Source organism: Heterodontus francisci, chromosome 3 (assembly GCF_036365525.1).
Source record: "Heterodontus francisci isolate sHetFra1 chromosome 3, sHetFra1.hap1, whole genome shotgun sequence".
In the NCBI taxonomy this organism is placed as follows: domain Eukaryota; kingdom Metazoa; phylum Chordata; class Chondrichthyes; order Heterodontiformes; family Heterodontidae; genus Heterodontus; species Heterodontus francisci.
The window spans coordinates 104,897,006-104,915,079 of NC_090373.1; the positions used below are offsets into that span (position 1 = coordinate 104,897,006).

At 43.5% G+C, this 18,074-nt stretch overlaps 1 protein-coding gene across 1 annotated transcript in view; it reads right to left on the reverse strand.

Moving 5' to 3' along the window:
- rnf217 (ring finger protein 217) overlaps positions 1–18,074 on the reverse strand; it is a 199,574-nt gene that overhangs the window by 16,218 nt on the left and 165,282 nt on the right. Inside the window, exon 5 of the mRNA XM_068025366.1 lies at positions 16,291–16,362. Coding sequence (XP_067881467.1) covers positions 16,291–16,362 — 72 coding nt within the window. The remainder of the gene's footprint in view (positions 1–16,290; positions 16,363–18,074) is intronic.

The window sequence follows — 18,074 nt, forward strand, 5'->3', positions numbered from 1 at the left end:
GGTAAGTCTTGGAGGGACAAGGGTAAATACTTACTGTAATTTTTATGGGGGATTGGAAAGGGACATTGCAATTTTATTTAGTAAATTTCGGGGAGGTTCACTTTAAAAATTCAAATTTGCCAGCAGGGCTAGTTGCCATATAAAAATGGCGCCAGCACCTGCGCACAGGCAGCTGATGCCATTGCCGGGGACGGACAACCCACCTCCTTCACGAGACTGGGGGCGGGCTGTCCCAGCTATTTAAATGAATTGCCGCGCAGGCGATAATGGTGGTTCTTCGACGCGGGCCGCCATTTTTTGAACTCGCTGTTGGCTCTTAAAATCCAGCCCATTTTTAAAGGTTGATGTTGCTCTCGACTCTTTAATGATTCTTGACCCTTCACTTAAATTTCCATAGTAAAAAGTCCCTCGGTAAGCCTTCGAAGTACACCATTGTTAGTATTCACCAGTCACCAAGGCTTTGAGGAACCTACTCACAAAATGGAGACAATGGGCCGAATTTTCTGAGGTTCCATATTCACCAACAGGTCACCTATTGTATTTGAGGCTCCGCCAATGGTGCAGAGGAAGGGGTCTTCACAGACAAATCCTATCCTGTTCTCACATGTGCACTTTCTGGCAGTGCATATATGATGATCTGGAGTGTGAATCCTGGCCAACTTTTCCCATTCCCAATCCAAACCGTAGATAATGAAGTCAAGTGGACACCATCTCATGCTGAAATCAAACTTTCTTTTCTTAATGGTAGATAGGGAACTAATTTGTCCTGAAAGTATTCTGCAAGTCTTGCAGAGTCTTAAAAGCTGAAGACCTTTAAACATTCAAGGTGAGACTTTCTTTTGCCAATATTTTAATGTCAGCAGTCCTTCATTTATTTTGTTTTAAATTATTTAAAGCCACTGTTAAAATAATGCTGATTGGAAAATCTAATCGACAGCTTTCTGTGCTTCAATCATATTTTGTGCAAAATATTCATTCACTGAACGACTGTATTAATAAATGTAACAAATTCCCCCAATTTGTTCCTGTTCAAAAAAAGGAAATTAAAGAAACAAGTTGGATTGTTAGCCTGTCCTTAATTTTACTAGATCAGGAAAATAAACATGTGGCTTAGAAAACAAGCTGCATTCTTAGCACAGCCTTGGCTTGTCTTGACCTGGAGAATTTCTGGCTCATCCACTTCTAATGGGCAGTACAGTCTGCTCAATTTAAATGAGATCAGAGCCCGATATCACTAAGTGTTTCAGATGACACACCTTTTTTTTTAAATGCACTTTTATACTTGCTAACATTAAGTACTGCAACAATGGTGTCATCTGTTAAAATAGAATCAATTTTAGTTGGGCTCCACTGTACCAAAAACAAATGAAAATTACCATGTGAATGTTGACATTCATGGTACAATGTTAGAATATTGTCAATACTAACAAATCAGTGACCATTTATCTGAAGAATCCTCATCTTCTCAATTCAATTGTTATCTGATTGTTGCTTTGTTAAACTGTGTAGCATTTTAGCCTTTTCTTTTCTGAACTTTGGTAGCTTACAATTGGGAATCAAAGCCTATACGTCAAATCCTAACATGGACACAAGGCTATCATAAACATCATCTGAGATGAACATCAATATGGTCCTTAAGCTGCTTTGTTTAAGCATCTGGCCTGCATTACAGCTTTCAATCAGACATTTTTAATCTGGTTTGTTTTTACATTTGTGGATGTATCTAATTGGTATCATTTCTAATATCTACCCCATGTGAAAGAAAACTCAAGACATGCAGTTTATCAGGATTACTTTTTAAAGACATTTAACGACAACTGTCTTTAATCCTCTCAGTCAGGGAAGGGAGAAGGTCAACCAGAGTTTCCACTATTCATAACTATCCTGTAATGTTTGCTGGTAGGTGGGTGTAAATGAACACAAGGACAGTATTGGGCTTGACTGTGATTCCCTCTGTCCACTCCCTTCACGATGCTTTGTTCAGGATTATCCATGTCAAGTTACCACTTGGGCAAGGTATTGGTATCTGAAGTGTACCATAGCAAGTAGTCAGAGGGGGTGGGTGGGGACAGGAATGTAAAAAGGATCAGTTACAAATCAACAGGGAATGATTTTCTTGGCCCTTGTTCCTACTGAACACCTCTCCAACAATCCTAAACTTCCTATTAATGAGGTGCTATGAGTCAGCAGCAGAATAAGAACTGCAGAACACAACCAGCTGTACCCCCATGGCTTGGCAGATCCCTTACTCCTCCATCACCATCAAGCTAGCAGACCAACCCTGGTTCAATGGAGAGTGTAAAAGGGCATGGCTTAGAATAAGGCATCAAACTGGTGAAGCTACAACAGAAGGCTACATGCATGCTAAATACCAAAAGTAACAAGTTATGGACAGACCTAAGCCTCCTCACAAATTAACAGATCACAACTATAGTTCTGCAGCCACATCACATGCAATTAAGAATGGTGGAGGACAATTTAGCAACTTATCAGAGGAGGAGGAGAATCCATGAACATTCCTGCTATCGAGGAGCTAAGACTGAGTACAAAAAACAAGGCTGAAATGTTTGAAAATGTCTTTGGCTTGAACACCCCACCATCAGAGAAGCATATCTTTAGCCAATTTGATTCTCTCCAACCACGTGACATTAAAAAGCAGCTGAGTGCACTGGTTATGGGCCTTGGCAATATCTTGGTTGTGCTGAATACCTGCACACTAGAACTGGCTGCCTCTTCCCCTCCAGTCAAACTATTCCAGCACAGCTATAACACTGGCATCTACCCAACAAATGGAAAATTGCCCATGCATGTCATATCTGCAAAAGGCAGGAAGAAATCCAACCCACCAAATTATCTTCCTATTAGCCTCCTTCTCAATCATCAAAAATTAATGGAAGAAGTCACTAATAATGCCATGAAGCAGCAACTACTTATTAGTAACCTGCTTGCAAATGCTTAGTTCAGCTTCCATCAGAACCACTCAGCTCCAGATCTTGTCAAAGTATTGATTATGGCATAAACACAAAAGGTGAGTAGCTGCCCTTAACATCAAAATAGCATTTGACCAAATATGACACCAAGGAGCTCTCACTGAAGTGAAATCAATGTGGGTCAAAGGGAAAACACTACAGGGTTGGAGTCATACTGGACACATAGGAAGATGATCATAATTGTTACACTACATCATTGCAGCCTCAGGACATTCTCAGATCATCTTTCTCAGCCTAACCATCAGCTGCTTCACTGAACAAACACCAGGACCAGATGTTATTTATTCTAGGATGCTGAAGGAAATAACTGCTATTGTGAGCAATGCAGTAATTATTTCAGTAATTCACTTAGAACGGAATTTTCACTGGGAATGGAGGAGGTGCCAGATGATTAGAGGAAGGCACATGTGGTTCCAATATTTACAAAAAGGATTAAAATCACAACCTGTAAACTATAGTCCTGTTGCATTAGGGATGTCATTATTGATCATTTAGAATGCTTGGGGTTGATAGGGGATGTCTAAAATGGTTTCAGAAAACAGATCATATTTGACAAACTTATTGCAATTTTTTTTTGATGTCACTAGAATGGTGGATCAGGGAAATCCACTTGGATTCCCCAAATTTATTTGTTAAAATGCCACATGATTCACTTTGTTAAAATTAATTCACAAGTGTCAATGGTGGTGCAGTGAGATGGATAGCCAAATGGCTAAAAAGACTATAAACAAAGGCTGGTTGAATGAAGTTGCTGTCCAATGGAATCCAGTCACTAATGCGTTACCCCAGTATACAGTACTATCTATTATGCTTACTAACGATATACGCAGTTATTAAATTTGAGGATGAAACTAAATTGCGCAGCAGAATAAGCACCTTCGAAGAAGGAAACAGGTTACAAATACATTTGCATAGCTTGGTGAAGTGGACCCAAAGATGACAAATTCTTGCAATGTAGGCAATATGTAGTTGTGCGTGTAGGTGAGTAGAATTTGGATACAGTATGTGTGGGTGCAAGTTAAAGATATCAAGAAGGGTTGGAGACTTGTGACAGATCATTGACCATTACCTAAAGGGTAAGGACAGTCTGAACTTAACAGGATCCTGTACTGTACAATTCAAAACTGGGAGCACACTTAAAGGATTATACAAGGCATTGGTGAGAGCTCATCTTGAGTATTGTGTACCATTTTGAACTTTGCACCTTCAGACGGACATTGTGTTTTCAGAGAGGGCACAGAAAAGGGTAGAAAGGATGATGTCTGACAAATACACTGTCCTCTAGTTCTATAAATTTCTGTATTTATATTTCCATACATAATGATCAGTATTAAAATTACTGCCTTTATGAAAGAGTTTGCTTATTTCCTTTTATTTGGAGGGAAAAGAGCTCAAAAAAGTTATGCCTCATTTCATCAACAGGAAATGCGATCTATTTCAACACAAACTAAAATTTTATGTTGTGTGTTTGGAAAAACCAAATGGAAAAAGGGTTTTGCCAAATATATGCATGATGTTATTTTCAATAACATACAGAAAATTATTTCTGAAAATGTTGTTTGTATAATCATGTTGACATGCCCAGTAAAGACATATCATATTCCTAACTTTAAAGATACAAACTTTATTCTTGAAATTGACTTTTCCTTTGAAAAGAAATTGGACAATGTGCTGCAAAGATGGCTACCAAAGGTCAGATGACCTGGCCCGTGTATTCAAAAACTGCCTCACTGTCTCAAAAGGACAAAAGGATAGATTCCAGACTAAGAGCTGTTAACTACTACACCCATCCTGAAAACATCAAGCGACATTCCTGAATTGAATGGGTTCTTCTGAGACAAAGAAGAAGTGAAGTAGCCATTCATAACAGAATGGTACCCATCCAGACGTCAATAGATAGCCAAGGATTCCACATCCTCATCCATTGTATGGTCACATCAGGAGAGAAAGCCATGTGTCAACTAACAGAAATGTAATATGATGGATTTTGATCTTAAAAGGTAGCCCTCTGGAGAGGGAGGGGAGATCACAGCAACATCACAGAAAGGAGTCCAGCCAGTGGCTGTGGAAAGAAGTCTAGCCAGGCAAGGAAGGAGCCCTGCTGCTAATTCTACATTTCAATTTGCTGCAGCAGAGAACTTAAAGTAACCACCAAATCCAGTCTGAAGTCTTAACCACCAGAAATTGACAACACTGCAACAAGTTCAAGATGACAAACACCCAGGCCTGCACCTTTAAAAGAGACTGTCCCCCTGAGACGTTTCAACAGATTTACCGTAAACCATGAAACCTACCTCACTTTGAACTACATCCTACCCTTTTCCCTCCACGTATCTATTGTGTGCGTGGGTGACATTGGGACCATTTCGGGAATTGTGTAAAAATAAATAGTTATCATTTTTTTAAACTTACGAGGAAACCTATCATTTGTTTATTTATTTGACCCTAAAAACACGCAGGGACTAACTCAACATTTAACAAAAGATGGCTGTGGTCAGCTGGGAGGTGAACAGTGGGAACCACCTACACCCCCTTGCCACCTGTCCCTAACAGTGTTTTGAAAATACAAAATAAAAATCAGTACATAATAAGGATCTGTTTTGCCACTCTGATTATACAGGACTGCAGAAACCATAATTTATGACTGCAGATGGCGCTATTGCAAAATCACATTTTTTGTTTCAGAAAAGTAACGGTTGGCCAATTCACTTCTGTCAGAACATCAAAACTGCATAACTCTTTGCCTGTCTCCCTTCTTTGTATAATCTTCAGGCTTTTCAAACCCAAGTTTAATCATTACTTAATTATCTGTCTGGACCTCCCACCTTCCCTTACAACCTTGGTGATGTCCTGTACCATTGAACCTAACCTTTAAACTTGGTTCCTCGTTAAAAGAAATCTCCACACTGAATTTGTAATAGCCTTGGTGCAGCCAACTTCAACTGAAAGGGCCTCATATCTTCAGCTACTGATACTCAGTACTCAAAACAATATATTTTAGTCATTTCTTTTCATGTTTCTTATAAGGGTATTTATTTCTGTCCCTGTGAAAAGGAACAATATACAAATTAGACAGATTTGACTGTACCTCAAGCATCAGTGCCCACCCCCATTCCCTCCCCGTCAATATATTAGAAAAACTAAAGAAAAATAAAGGAAAAATGTATCATAGTGCTTTATAAGCCCTCAGGGCATCCCAAAGTCCTTTACAGCCCATTAAGTATTTTTGAAGTGTTGTCACTTGTGTAATGTAGGAAACACAGCAGCTAATTTGGACACAGCAAGATCCTACCAACAAAAATGAAATAAATGATCAGATCATAGTTTTTAGGTATTGATTGAGGAATAAATATTGGCCAGGACATTGGGAGAACACTCCTGTTCTTCTTCAAATAGTGCCATGGGATCATTTACATATACACAAGAGAGCAAAGGGGGTTTCAGTTTAACACCTCATGCAAAAGAGAGTGCAGCACACCCTCAGTACTGCACTGAAGTGTCAGCCTTAACTCTCAAGTCTCTGTAGTGGGGCTTGAACTCATGTCCATCTGACTCAAGTTTTTTTTTTATTCGCTCATGGGATGCGGGGCCAGCATTTGTTGCCCATCCCTAATCGCTCTTGAGAAGGTGGTGGTGAGGTAAGAGTTCTACCACTGAACTAAAATTAGGAAATCTTTTGCAGACTGCAGTATCCACTTACTTGACTAGGACCAACATGGGCCTGTATCTGTGCTGTATAACTCTATGACTCTACACTAGCAACCATAAAAATCATTTAAATAAAGTATGTATAGAGAATGGTATAGTACTGAACAGATCAGAACGAGAAGGAATTACTAAGTTTGTCAAAAAAATTGGAACCACAATTAAATAGTAAGTATATGAATGTACAAAGCATTCAAAACAAAACTGTAGAATTAGAAACATTACAAGGTAATGAGTGATATTAGTTTAGTTTAGTGATACAGCACTGAAACAGGCCCTTCGGCCCACCGAGTCTGTGCCGACCATCAACCACCCATTTATACTCATCCTACACTAATCCCATATTCCTACCACATCCCCACCTGTCCCTATATTTCCCTACCACCTACCTATACTAGGGGCAATTTATAATAGCCAATTTACCTACCAACCTGCAAGTCTTTTGGCTTGTGGGAGGAAACCGGAGCACCCGGAGACACAGGGAGAACTTGCAAACTCCACACAGGCAGTACCAAGAATTGAACCCGGGTCGCTGGAGCTGTGAGGCTGCGGTGCTAACCACTGCGCCACTGTGCATGTAGTATAGTAGATATAATGGAGACGTAGCTTAAGGAGCAATAAAAGGATGGCATGGCAGCATTAATCAAGGATTCGATCATGATGCTAGAAAAGAATGTTCTTCGGTTGTGTTAAGACAGAAACATATGCACAGTTTTAAGGAATAGGAAGGGAAATGGTACAATTGTTGGTGTGTTTTATAGGCTACCGAGCAATGAAGGTGAAATAGAGGGGAAGATCTCCAGACAGTTCAAAGGCATATTCAAGAGGGCAATAACATTGGCTAATTTTATGATGGAGGTTACACATCTGAAATGTCATATCTTGTCTTTTTTCTTTAAAGATGCTGACTGACCTACTGTATATTTTCATCATTTTCTGTTTTTATTTAAGGGGAAAAAACATTACTTGATATAATTCCATCAAATAAAATCTAACAAAACATGAATAGGAAACTAAAAGAACAATTGGGAAATAATGGCTGTGAATTAGGTTGGCTATGAAAACAAAAAACAGTAACAGCTTTCCTGACCAAGCACATTCACAAACAGAAATACAAAACCAGTGTTGCTCATGAACCTTTTATTACAATGTTGGCACAGTGGCGCAGTGGTTAGCACCGCAGCCTCACAGCTCCAGGGACCCGGGTTCGATTCTGGGTACTGCCTGTGCGGAGTTTGCAAGTTCTCCCTGTGTCTGCGTGGGATTTCGCCGGGTGCTCCGGTTTCCTCCCACAGCCAAAGACTTGCAGGTGATAGGTAAATTGGCTGTTGTAAATTGCCCCTAGTATAGGTAGGTGGTAGGGAATATGGGATTACTGTAGGGTTAGTATAAATGGGTGGTTGTTGGTCGGCACAGACTCGGTGGGCCGAAGGGCCTGTTTCAGTGCTGTATCTCTAAATAAAAATAAATAAATAAAAAAGTATCCTGCCTGAGGACTACACTCATTAATGCTCCAATATACTGCATCATTAGGTAATAATGCCACTATCGATTAAGCAAGGATGGCTATTTCACCACAGGAACAGGAAGAGGAATAAACTATAAGGTAAATTCACCAATCCCGTGCTACCAGCTAGGAGCCATGTTTGAAGGGTTGTAGAATAGTTGCTGTGCCACCAGATACATCTGCAGATGCTGGCACACCTAGCTGGCAGCAACCATGGGAAAAATGTATTTACAGGCCTTCAGTTGATATCAAGCCAAATGTAGAGCTATTTCACCTGCTTCCTCTGGCTCCTTCCAGGTATGCCGCCGTGCTGATCTATAGGGATGTTGTAAAGCAGTTACAAACAGGACCACCTTTCTTACAGCCATCTCATGTAGAATCACTTCCACTTCAGCAGCCAATAGGAGATTGAATGCAGGCTTATCTGTTACTTGCCTGTCGACTCAGTTCCATGCCTTCACATCAGACTGCTTTTCATTTTTTGACTTGGCTTGAAATAGGTCGAGCTGCCTTTTGAGCATCTCCCAAGACCAAGAAATATTGGCTTCCTATTCTGCCACTTCCTTTCTAGCATCCACATTTGTTGCAATTTCACCGAAACAGGAACTTTCCAGTCCCAACATTAGATTAGCTCTCTGCCCATACCCAAAGCTGGACCTGAAGCTATGAACAGCTAGGACAATGAACTAACCAAACTGTGCAAACAGGACACTAAACCTCAGATGAGCTCTTCACTTGTTCCTAGCCATTCAGAAATAAACTACATCTGTACCGGAAAATCTAGTCTGAGAAGTTTTAATTACACTCTTTTTTTCCCCCTGAGTAAGCTGCAAAAAAAAAATCCCCTTTGCTCCTGGTAAGCATGCTGAGGCAAACCCTCTCAATATTCTTCACCTGAAGTCCACACAAAAGCAATTATGGTGACCAAGACTAGAAACTCTGTCTGACTTTTCCTGTGCTACTGTCTGCCAATTGAGATCAACTAAATAGACTGGTAATGCAACATGGCACCTTCCCACTCCGTATGACTTAGCACTTGCTGTATAAATTCACTGAGCCATCCAGTGGATGACACCCTGTAGCTCTTCAATCCATTGTGAGATTTGATATTTACAATCAGACAGTCAGAATCTTTTGTTTGGCTATTGCTTTTAAACAATCCTATCAGATGAATAAAGATACTTCACCTTCCCTCGAACAATCTCAAAGCCGCTTACCTTGATTATGTCAAGATTCCATTGCACACATGCTGATTTCATGGCTCATACAGCTGCACCCATTCAGGCAAGTGGAGAATATTGCATCATAATACTGAGTTGTGCCTTGTAGGTGGTGGAGAAGTTTTGAGGAGTCAGGAGGTAAGTCACTCACCACAGAATATCCAGGCTCTGACCTTCTCTAGTGGCAAGGGCATTTATGTAGCATGTCCACTTCAGCTTCCAGTCAATGCTGACCCCGAGTATGTTGATGGTGGGGGACATGGCCATGGCAATGCCATTTAATATTGAGGGGTGGTGATTAATTCACAACTCACAAGTGCCAGGTAATGACCATCTACAAATAGAGAGAGTCTAACCACTTCCTCTTGACATTCAATAACCATCGTAAAATCCCCTAACAACATCCACCTCCTGGGGGTCACCACTGACCAGAAACTTAACCAGACAAACCACAAAAGTGCTGGGACTACAGGAGTACATAGGAAACTGGGGATTCTGCGGTGTGCAACTCACTTCCTGATTCCCCAAAGCCTGTCCACCACCTACAAAGTGTAAGTCAGAGTGTGATGGAACACTCTCCACTTGCTTGGTTGAATGCAGGTCCAACAATACTCAAGTAGTTCAACATCACCCAGAACAAAGCAACCTGCTTGACTGGCACCCCATCCACAACCTTAAACATTCACTCTCTCCATCACCAGCGCACAGTGGCTTCAGTGTGTACCAACTACAAGATGCATTTCAACAACTCACCAAGGCTTCTTTGACAGCACCTCCCAAACCCTTGACTGCTACCATCTAGAAGGACAAGGGCAGCAGGCGCATCATCACCTCCAAGATCCCCTCCAAGTCACACACACCATGCAGACTTGAAAATTTATCATCCTTCACTGTCGCTGGGTCAAAATGCTGGAACTCCCTTCCTAACAGCACTGTGGGTGTACCTACATCATATGGACTGCAGTGGTTCAAGAGGGTGACTCACCACCACCTTCTCAAGGGCAGTTAGGGATTAATAATAAATGCTGGTCTTGCCAGCAGCGCTCACATTGCATGAATATTTAAAAAAAAGGTTCTTTCTTGTTGGAGATGGTCATGGCCTGGTGTGTGTGTGACTCAAATGTTACTTTGCACTTTTCAGCCCAAGCTTGGATTTGTCCAGGTCTTGCTGCATGCAGGTACAGACTGCTTCATTATGAGAAATCATAAATGGAGCTGAACACTGCAATCATCAGCGAACAGCCCCACCTCTGACCTTATGATGGAGGGACATAACATAAATCTGACACCATTACTATCACACATGCAGCAGCACTGTAAAATAAATACAGTACAGGCAAAAGTATTGAAGCCCTCGAGTTTAAAGGTTAGCTTTGGAGGAGAATAATCTAAGGATACGAGGAAGTCCGCATCACTTCTTTTTTGCTCTCAATTTCTCTCCATCAAGCCCAGAGATTGTGCTATATAGTTAACTGATTGTTTGCTGGCTTACAGATTTCCAGAACTGAGCACAAATTGAGGAAAGAAACCAACCTGCATTCAGATAGTGTATGCCAGGAAGCTTATGCTTAAAGTAAGTACAGTTCTCCTTTTAAAACAAAGCCAGACTTGAAACTTGCTGTTAATAACAGGAAGTCACTCTTTAATCTTAGAATTTCCTGTTTGCATTTACTCCAGAACTGGAGTTGGTTGTGAAAAGCTTCTCATTATTTTTCTGTCTCTTTACATTTTTGTTTTAAAAATCAGATTTTATTGGAGCCTGGTTATAGAATGTTTCTTGCATCAAAAGACAAAAGCTTGGGTCCCAAAGAACGTTTTATTGCAAGAATGGAATCTGTTCAAATGCACTTATTCTATGCAGTTACCTGTGGTTTACAGTGGACGTATTTATTCAAGCTTTCACAAAATATATAGAAGAGGTTAAACAAAAACATTACAGATCAGGTCGGGATAACCAGTAATTGCTCAGAATCACACCAACCAACCTCCTCCCAGTATTAACAAGCTATAGCCAGTATGTTTCCTCGTAATGGCTGTAATTTTACAACCACAGCACCCCCACCTTAGTAGGTTGAAAGGTGTTGGGTGGGGGGGGGGGTGGTGTTGGAGTCAAATTGAGTGGGGAGGGCGGAGTGGTGGGGGGGGCTGCCGTTCCTGTTGCCTCCCCACCCCCATTGCTATTTTACCAGCAGCAGGGGAGGTGGCAAAAAGCCTGCCTGCCTCAGGCCAACTGAGGCCCTTAAGTGGCCAATTATTTGTCACTTAAGGCCATCCTCCTGCCACGGCTGGTATACTACTATCAGAGGATGGGCATGTCAGCACCCGAGGAGGCCACCCTGTAATACTTGGCAGCTGGGCTGGTGGGGGGTAGGGGTCCTCCTGATCGGGCACCCTGTGCCGCACGGACGGCCCCCCAGCAGCACAAACCACCCCAGCTAGAAAACCACCCGCTGCCTTCTCAATCAACCCCCAACCCCTCGCTGGGGCACAGGCGATTATCCCCAGTGAGGCACGGTCCCCACTTACCTGTTACGAGGGCAACGTCCATATTGCTACTCTTACTGGGTGCAGTCCCAGCAGTGGCCATCGCTCCCAGAGGCACTGCAGGGTGGCAGGCAGCTCTTAGAGGTGGGACTTCCTCTCCCAGAGCGGCTAAAGTCCCCACCAAGACCTATTAAAGGCCCGGACCACGTAAAATTGCTGCATAGCTTCCAGGCCCAGTGGAGGCGGGCTTGCCCTGACTTTTTAGCCGGTGGGCGGGGCCACTGCCACCATGTAAACTTCTGGCCAATGACCTGGCATTTTATTCAATTGAAATGACACTACTTTGAGAGCAATGTGGTATCTTTTAACTGTCTGGACACAAAAGGGGTAGAAATTAGTATGCATTTGCACATTTGCTGGGTGGAAAGGGTGCAACGTATATCAATTTAATAATTGGACTGTTGGCACCATTGCTAGAGTCGTGTGGGCCATTTTTGGGGGGAGGCGGTGGCGTAGTGGTATTATCACTGGACTAGTAACCCAGAGACCCAGAATATTTCTCTGGGGACATGGGTTCGAATCCCACCACAGCAGAATGTGGAATTTGAATTTAATTAATAAAAATCTGGAATTAAAAGCTAGTCTAATGATGGCCATGAAAGCATCGTCGATTGTTGTAAAAACCCATCTGGTTCACTAATGTCCTTTAGGGAAGGAAATCTGCTGTCCTTACCTGGTCTGGCCTACATGTGACTCCAGACCCACAGCAATGTGGTTAACTCTTACATGCCCTCTGAAATGGCCCAGCAAGCCACTCAGTTGTACCTAACCGCTACGAAGTCAATAAAAAGGAATGAAACCGGACGGACCACCCGGCGTCGACCTAGGCACCGGAAACGACAACGGCAAACCCAGCCCTGTCGACCTTGCAAAGTCCTCCTTACTAACATCTGGGGGCTTGTGCCAAAGTTGGGAGAGCTGTCCCACAGACTAGTCAAACAACAGCCTGACATAGTCATACTCACGGAATCACACCTGACAGACAATGTCCCAGACACTGCCATCACCATCCCCGGGTATGCCCTGTCCCACCGGCAGTACAGACTGACCAGAGGTGGTGGCACAGTGGTATACAGTAGGCAGGGAGTTGCCCTGGGAGTCCTCAACGTCGACTCCGGACCCCATGAAGTCTCATGGCATCAGGTCAAACATGGGCAAGATAACCTCCTATTGATTACCACCTACTGCCCTCCCTCAGCTGATGACTCTGTACTCCTCCATGTTGAACACCACTTGGAGGAAGCACTGAGGGTGGCAAGGGCACAAAATGTACTCTGGGTGGGGGACTTCAATGTCCATCACCAAGAATGGCTCGGTAGCACCACTACTGACCGAGCTGGCCGAGTCCTAAAGGACATAGTTGCTAGACTGGGTCTGCGGCAGGTGGTGGGGGAACCAACACGAGGGAAAAACATATTTGACCTCGTCCTCACCAATCTGCCTGCCGCAGATGCTTCTGTCCATGACTGCATTGGTAGGAGTGACTACCGCACAGTCCTTGTGGAGACAAGGTCCCGCCTTCACATTGAGGATACCGTCCATCGTGTTGTGTGGCACTACCACTACCACTGTGCTAAATGCAATAGATTTCGAACAGATCTAGCAATGCAAAACTGGGCATCCATGAGGTGCTGTGGGCCATCAGCAGCAGCAGAATTGTACTCAACCACAATCTGTAACCTCATGGCCCGGCATATCCCCCACTCTACCATTACCATCAAGCCAGGAGACCAACCCTGGTTCAATGAAGAGTGCAGGAGGGCATGCCAGGCGCAGCACCAGGCATACCTCAAAATGAGGTGTCAACCTGGTGAAGCTACAGCACAGGACTATCTGCGTGCCAAACTGCGTAAACACCATGCGATAGACAGAGCTAAGTGATCCCATAACCAATGGATCAGATCTAAGCTCTGCAGTCCTGCCACATCCAGCCGTGAATGGCGGTGGACAATTAAGCAACTAACTGGAGGAGATGGCTCCACAAATATCCCCATCCTCAATGATGGGGGAGCCCAGCATGCCAGTGCGAAAGATAAGGCTGAAGCAATTGCAACAATCTTCAGCCAGAACTGCCGAGTTGATGATCCATCTTGGCCTCCTCCTGAAGTCCCCAGCATCACAGATGCCAGACATCAGCCAATTCAATTCACTCCGCGTGATATCAAGAAACGACTTAAGGCACTGGATACTGCAAAAGCTATGGGCCCTGACAATATTCCAGCAATAGTACTGAAGACTGTGCTCCAGAAGTTGCCGCACTACTAGCCAAGCTGGTCCAGTACAGCTACAACACTGGCATCTACCCTGCAATGTGGAAAATTGCCCAGGTATGTCCTGTACACAAAAAGCCAGGGCCACTCAGCTCCTGATCTCATTACAGCCTTGGTTCAAACATGGACAAAAGAGCTGAACTCAAGAGGTGAGGTGAAAGTGACAGCCCTTGACATCAAGGCAGCATTTGACCGAGTATGGCATCAAGGAGCCCGAGCAAAACTGAGGTCAATGGGAGTCAGGGGGAAAACCCTCCACTGGCTGTGTTCATACCTAGCACAAAGGAAGATGGTTGTGGTTGTTGGAGGTCAATCATCTGAGCACCAGGACATCACTGCAGGAGTTCCTCAGGGTAGTGTCCTAGGCCCAACCATCTTCAGCTACTTCATCAATGATCTTCCATCCATCTTAAGGTCAGAAGTGGGGATGTTCGCTGATGATTGCACAATGTTCAGCACCATTCATGACTCCTCACATACTGAAGCAGTCCGTGTAAAATGCAGCAAGACCTGGACAATATCCAGGCTTGGGCTGATAAGTGGCAAGTAACATTCGCGCAACAGAAGTGCCAGGCAATGACCACCTCCAACAAGAGAGAATCTAACCATCTCCCCTTGACATTCAAAGGCATTACCATCGCTGAATCCCCCACTATCAACATCCTAGGGGCTACCATTGACCAGAAACTGAACTGGAGTAGCCATATAAATACCGTGGCTACAAGAGCAGGTCCGAGGCTAGGAATCCTGCGGCGAGTAACTCACCTCCTGACTCCCCAAAGCCTGTCCACCATCTACAAGGCACAAGTCAGGAGTGTGATGGAATACTCTCCACTTGCCTGGATGGGTGCAGCTCCAATAACACTCAAGAAGCTCGACACCATCCAGAACAAAGCAGCCTGCTTGATTGGCACCCCATCTACAAACACTCACTCCCTCCACCACCGACGCACAGTGGCAGCAGTGTGTATCATCTACAAGATGCACTGCAGCAATGCACCAAGGCTCCTTAGACAGCACCTTCCAAACCCGCGACCTCTACCAACCAGCAGGACAAGGGTAGCAAATGCATGGGAACACCACCACCTGCAAGTTCCCCTCCAAGTCACACACCATCCTGACTTGGAACTATATCGCCGTTCCTTCACTGTTGCTGGGTCAAAATCCTGGAACTCCCTTCCTATCAGCACTGTGGGTATACCTACCCCAAATAGACTGCAGCGGTTCAAGAAGGCAGCTCACCACCACCTTCTCAAGGGCAATTCGGGATGGGCAATAAATGCTGGCCTAGCCAGCGACGCCCACATCCCTGAATGAATAAAAAAAAAAGCGTCCCAGGCAGTAGCCTACAACAGACATTAGGCCCTGTAAATATATTATTGTGGGGCCTAATGTCTGTTGAAGGATCCCTCTTCAATATTCATTTCCAATAAGTAGGGCAGGATTCTTCAGTTGTCCCAACCGAACTTTTCTGTGGAGCTGGAGGAGCAGGAGTGCTCCTCCCAACTTCATAGTCCTGGCAGCACCCTCCCTCCCAACAATTGGTCGATATAACCCCTTCCTCCGAGAACTTACCCGATATCTGCTGCCAGCAGCCTGGAAATGATTATACTCATGATGTGAGCTGTCTATGGAGGAGCCAGAAATGCAGCAGTTCCCCAAAGACATAGATAAGATCCAAGGATCAATTTCGGGACCATTTCGGGCCTTTGTTTTGGCGCGTGCTGAAAATGGGCCCAGACAAATTTCTATCTGAGTGCCCTTTGCAGCTTTCAAACTGCAGCAATGCTGCTTAATAATCACTTGCAAAGCAACTTAAATGTCTAAATAACAGTAGTAATCTCTATTTCAGAAGACAAAAAGCTGATAGTGTCCTCAAATGGCCGAGCCAAACCCGTTAAACTCTTACAATAATTACCGTTATAAGGACTCTTGCCAAAAGATTTTTCATCTGAAGTCAAAGTGCTTCAATGAACTTCCAGAACATTTATTAAAACATTACTTCAATGTTACCTACATCAATGAAATCACAAAAGAAAGGATATATTCCTTACCTACTACAAACGTTATGGCTCCTAGTACCACCACCAAAACCAGCATCAAGGGAGCAATAAGTAACTTTCCAGCTGGAAAACAAAAACTGTTATTAGACAAACTGTAGATAAAAGACATGTCCTTCCTTCCCTAGATCACTTTAGAGATCTGCAAAAGGAACTGTGCTATTGGAACTTGAACACACAAACACACAGATATCTTGGCATTACATTTTAGTTTACATGTCCAAGGTAGTGGCAGTCAAAATAAACCTTGTATAATTTCTGCAGTAAAAGTGATATTTTGAATATTAGAAGTGGTACTTGCCTCTGCTTTTTGAAAAGTCAACCTATATTTTGTAAATTGTTTTGGTACAGAAGGAGAATGCTTAATCTGTGGGACCTGCAGGAATTGATGCAAGAATCTCTTCTCAGTTGCCTAGAAGGTTCCTACACAAAAATAAACCAGAGCTGTTTCTCATTTTATCCTCCACGAAGGAGGGACTCCCCTCCCACCTGCCAAGCCTGCAGGGAGGGTGTCTCATTTTACAAGGTGCCCTCCCCACGTGGTGGACACAACCCCTCCCCCCCCCCCCCACTGCTGGTTAGATACCAGCAGCAGCAGGAAGAGCCATTAATAGGAGGAAGGCTGTCGTTGGCCTAGCCCGCCCCCAGGAAAATCACTTGGCGATGGGTCCTCCATCCCCCACTGCGATTCTATAGGACCCCACTTCTCGGGAGGCCCATAAAATCCAGCCCCTAGTCTGTGTGGTTCAGCTGCTCACTACTTTAACCAGTTGAGCCACGGAAGGGAGGGGTTACCTTGTTACTTCAATCTCGCTGCTGGTGGCCTCAGGTCCACAGAAAACCTGAATAGAATTTGGTACAATCTCACTGGCTGGCAAGAGAGATGGACAAATTTACACCAGTGCCGTGGAGGATACATTTTTAAGCTTGTTGGCCAAGCAGATTGTGACTGCAAAGAGGCCCTGCAATTTAAGGGGAATTAAAAATTGAAAATTGCAAAGGATTATTAAATGCTTGGGAGAAAGTGTACTGATAACCAAACACTGGGGATGCTACTCTTACCGTTTAGAATTTCATGAAATCTTCCACATAATCAACTAGCTGTGTTTTAAACTGCCTTAAATAAAAGCAAAATACTGCAGATGCTGGAAATTTGAAATAAAAACAAAAATTGCTGGAAATACTCAGCAGGTCTGGCAGCATCTGTGGAGAGAGAAGCAGAGTTAATATTTCAGGTCAGTAGCTCTTCATCAGAACTTCTGATGGGGGTTCTGATGAAAGGTCACAGACCTGAAACGCTAACTCTGCTTCTCTCTCCACAGATGCTGCCAGACGTGAATAGTTCCAGTGCTTTTTGTTTTTAATTTTAGACTGCCTTGCCCACTCTGTGCCAAAATTATTGCTTTCTTTCTTCCCAGTGCACAAAATTCCATGTCCTCCTTTTTAGAGAAAAAAAGGCAAGATCTTGCATTTTATGCAGCATTTCATCAAGTTTTCTATACTTCTCACAACCAAGGAATTAATTTTAGGAATAAAGAAATTGCTAACAAAAAAGACCAAGGTTCATCCAGTTTGTCTTCTACCATTCTGTTAGTCACATAATATAATAATGGAGTTCTTAACAAATCACAGTAATCAGTCTCAATCAATTAATCTACAATAGTTCCAGACACCAAGCGAGGAAACCCCCCCAGTGCTGGAAAGCTTTGAAAACCACTGGTCCAAAGTCCCCTGTTTCCCCAGTCATATTATACTTATTGACTGATATATTGCATCCC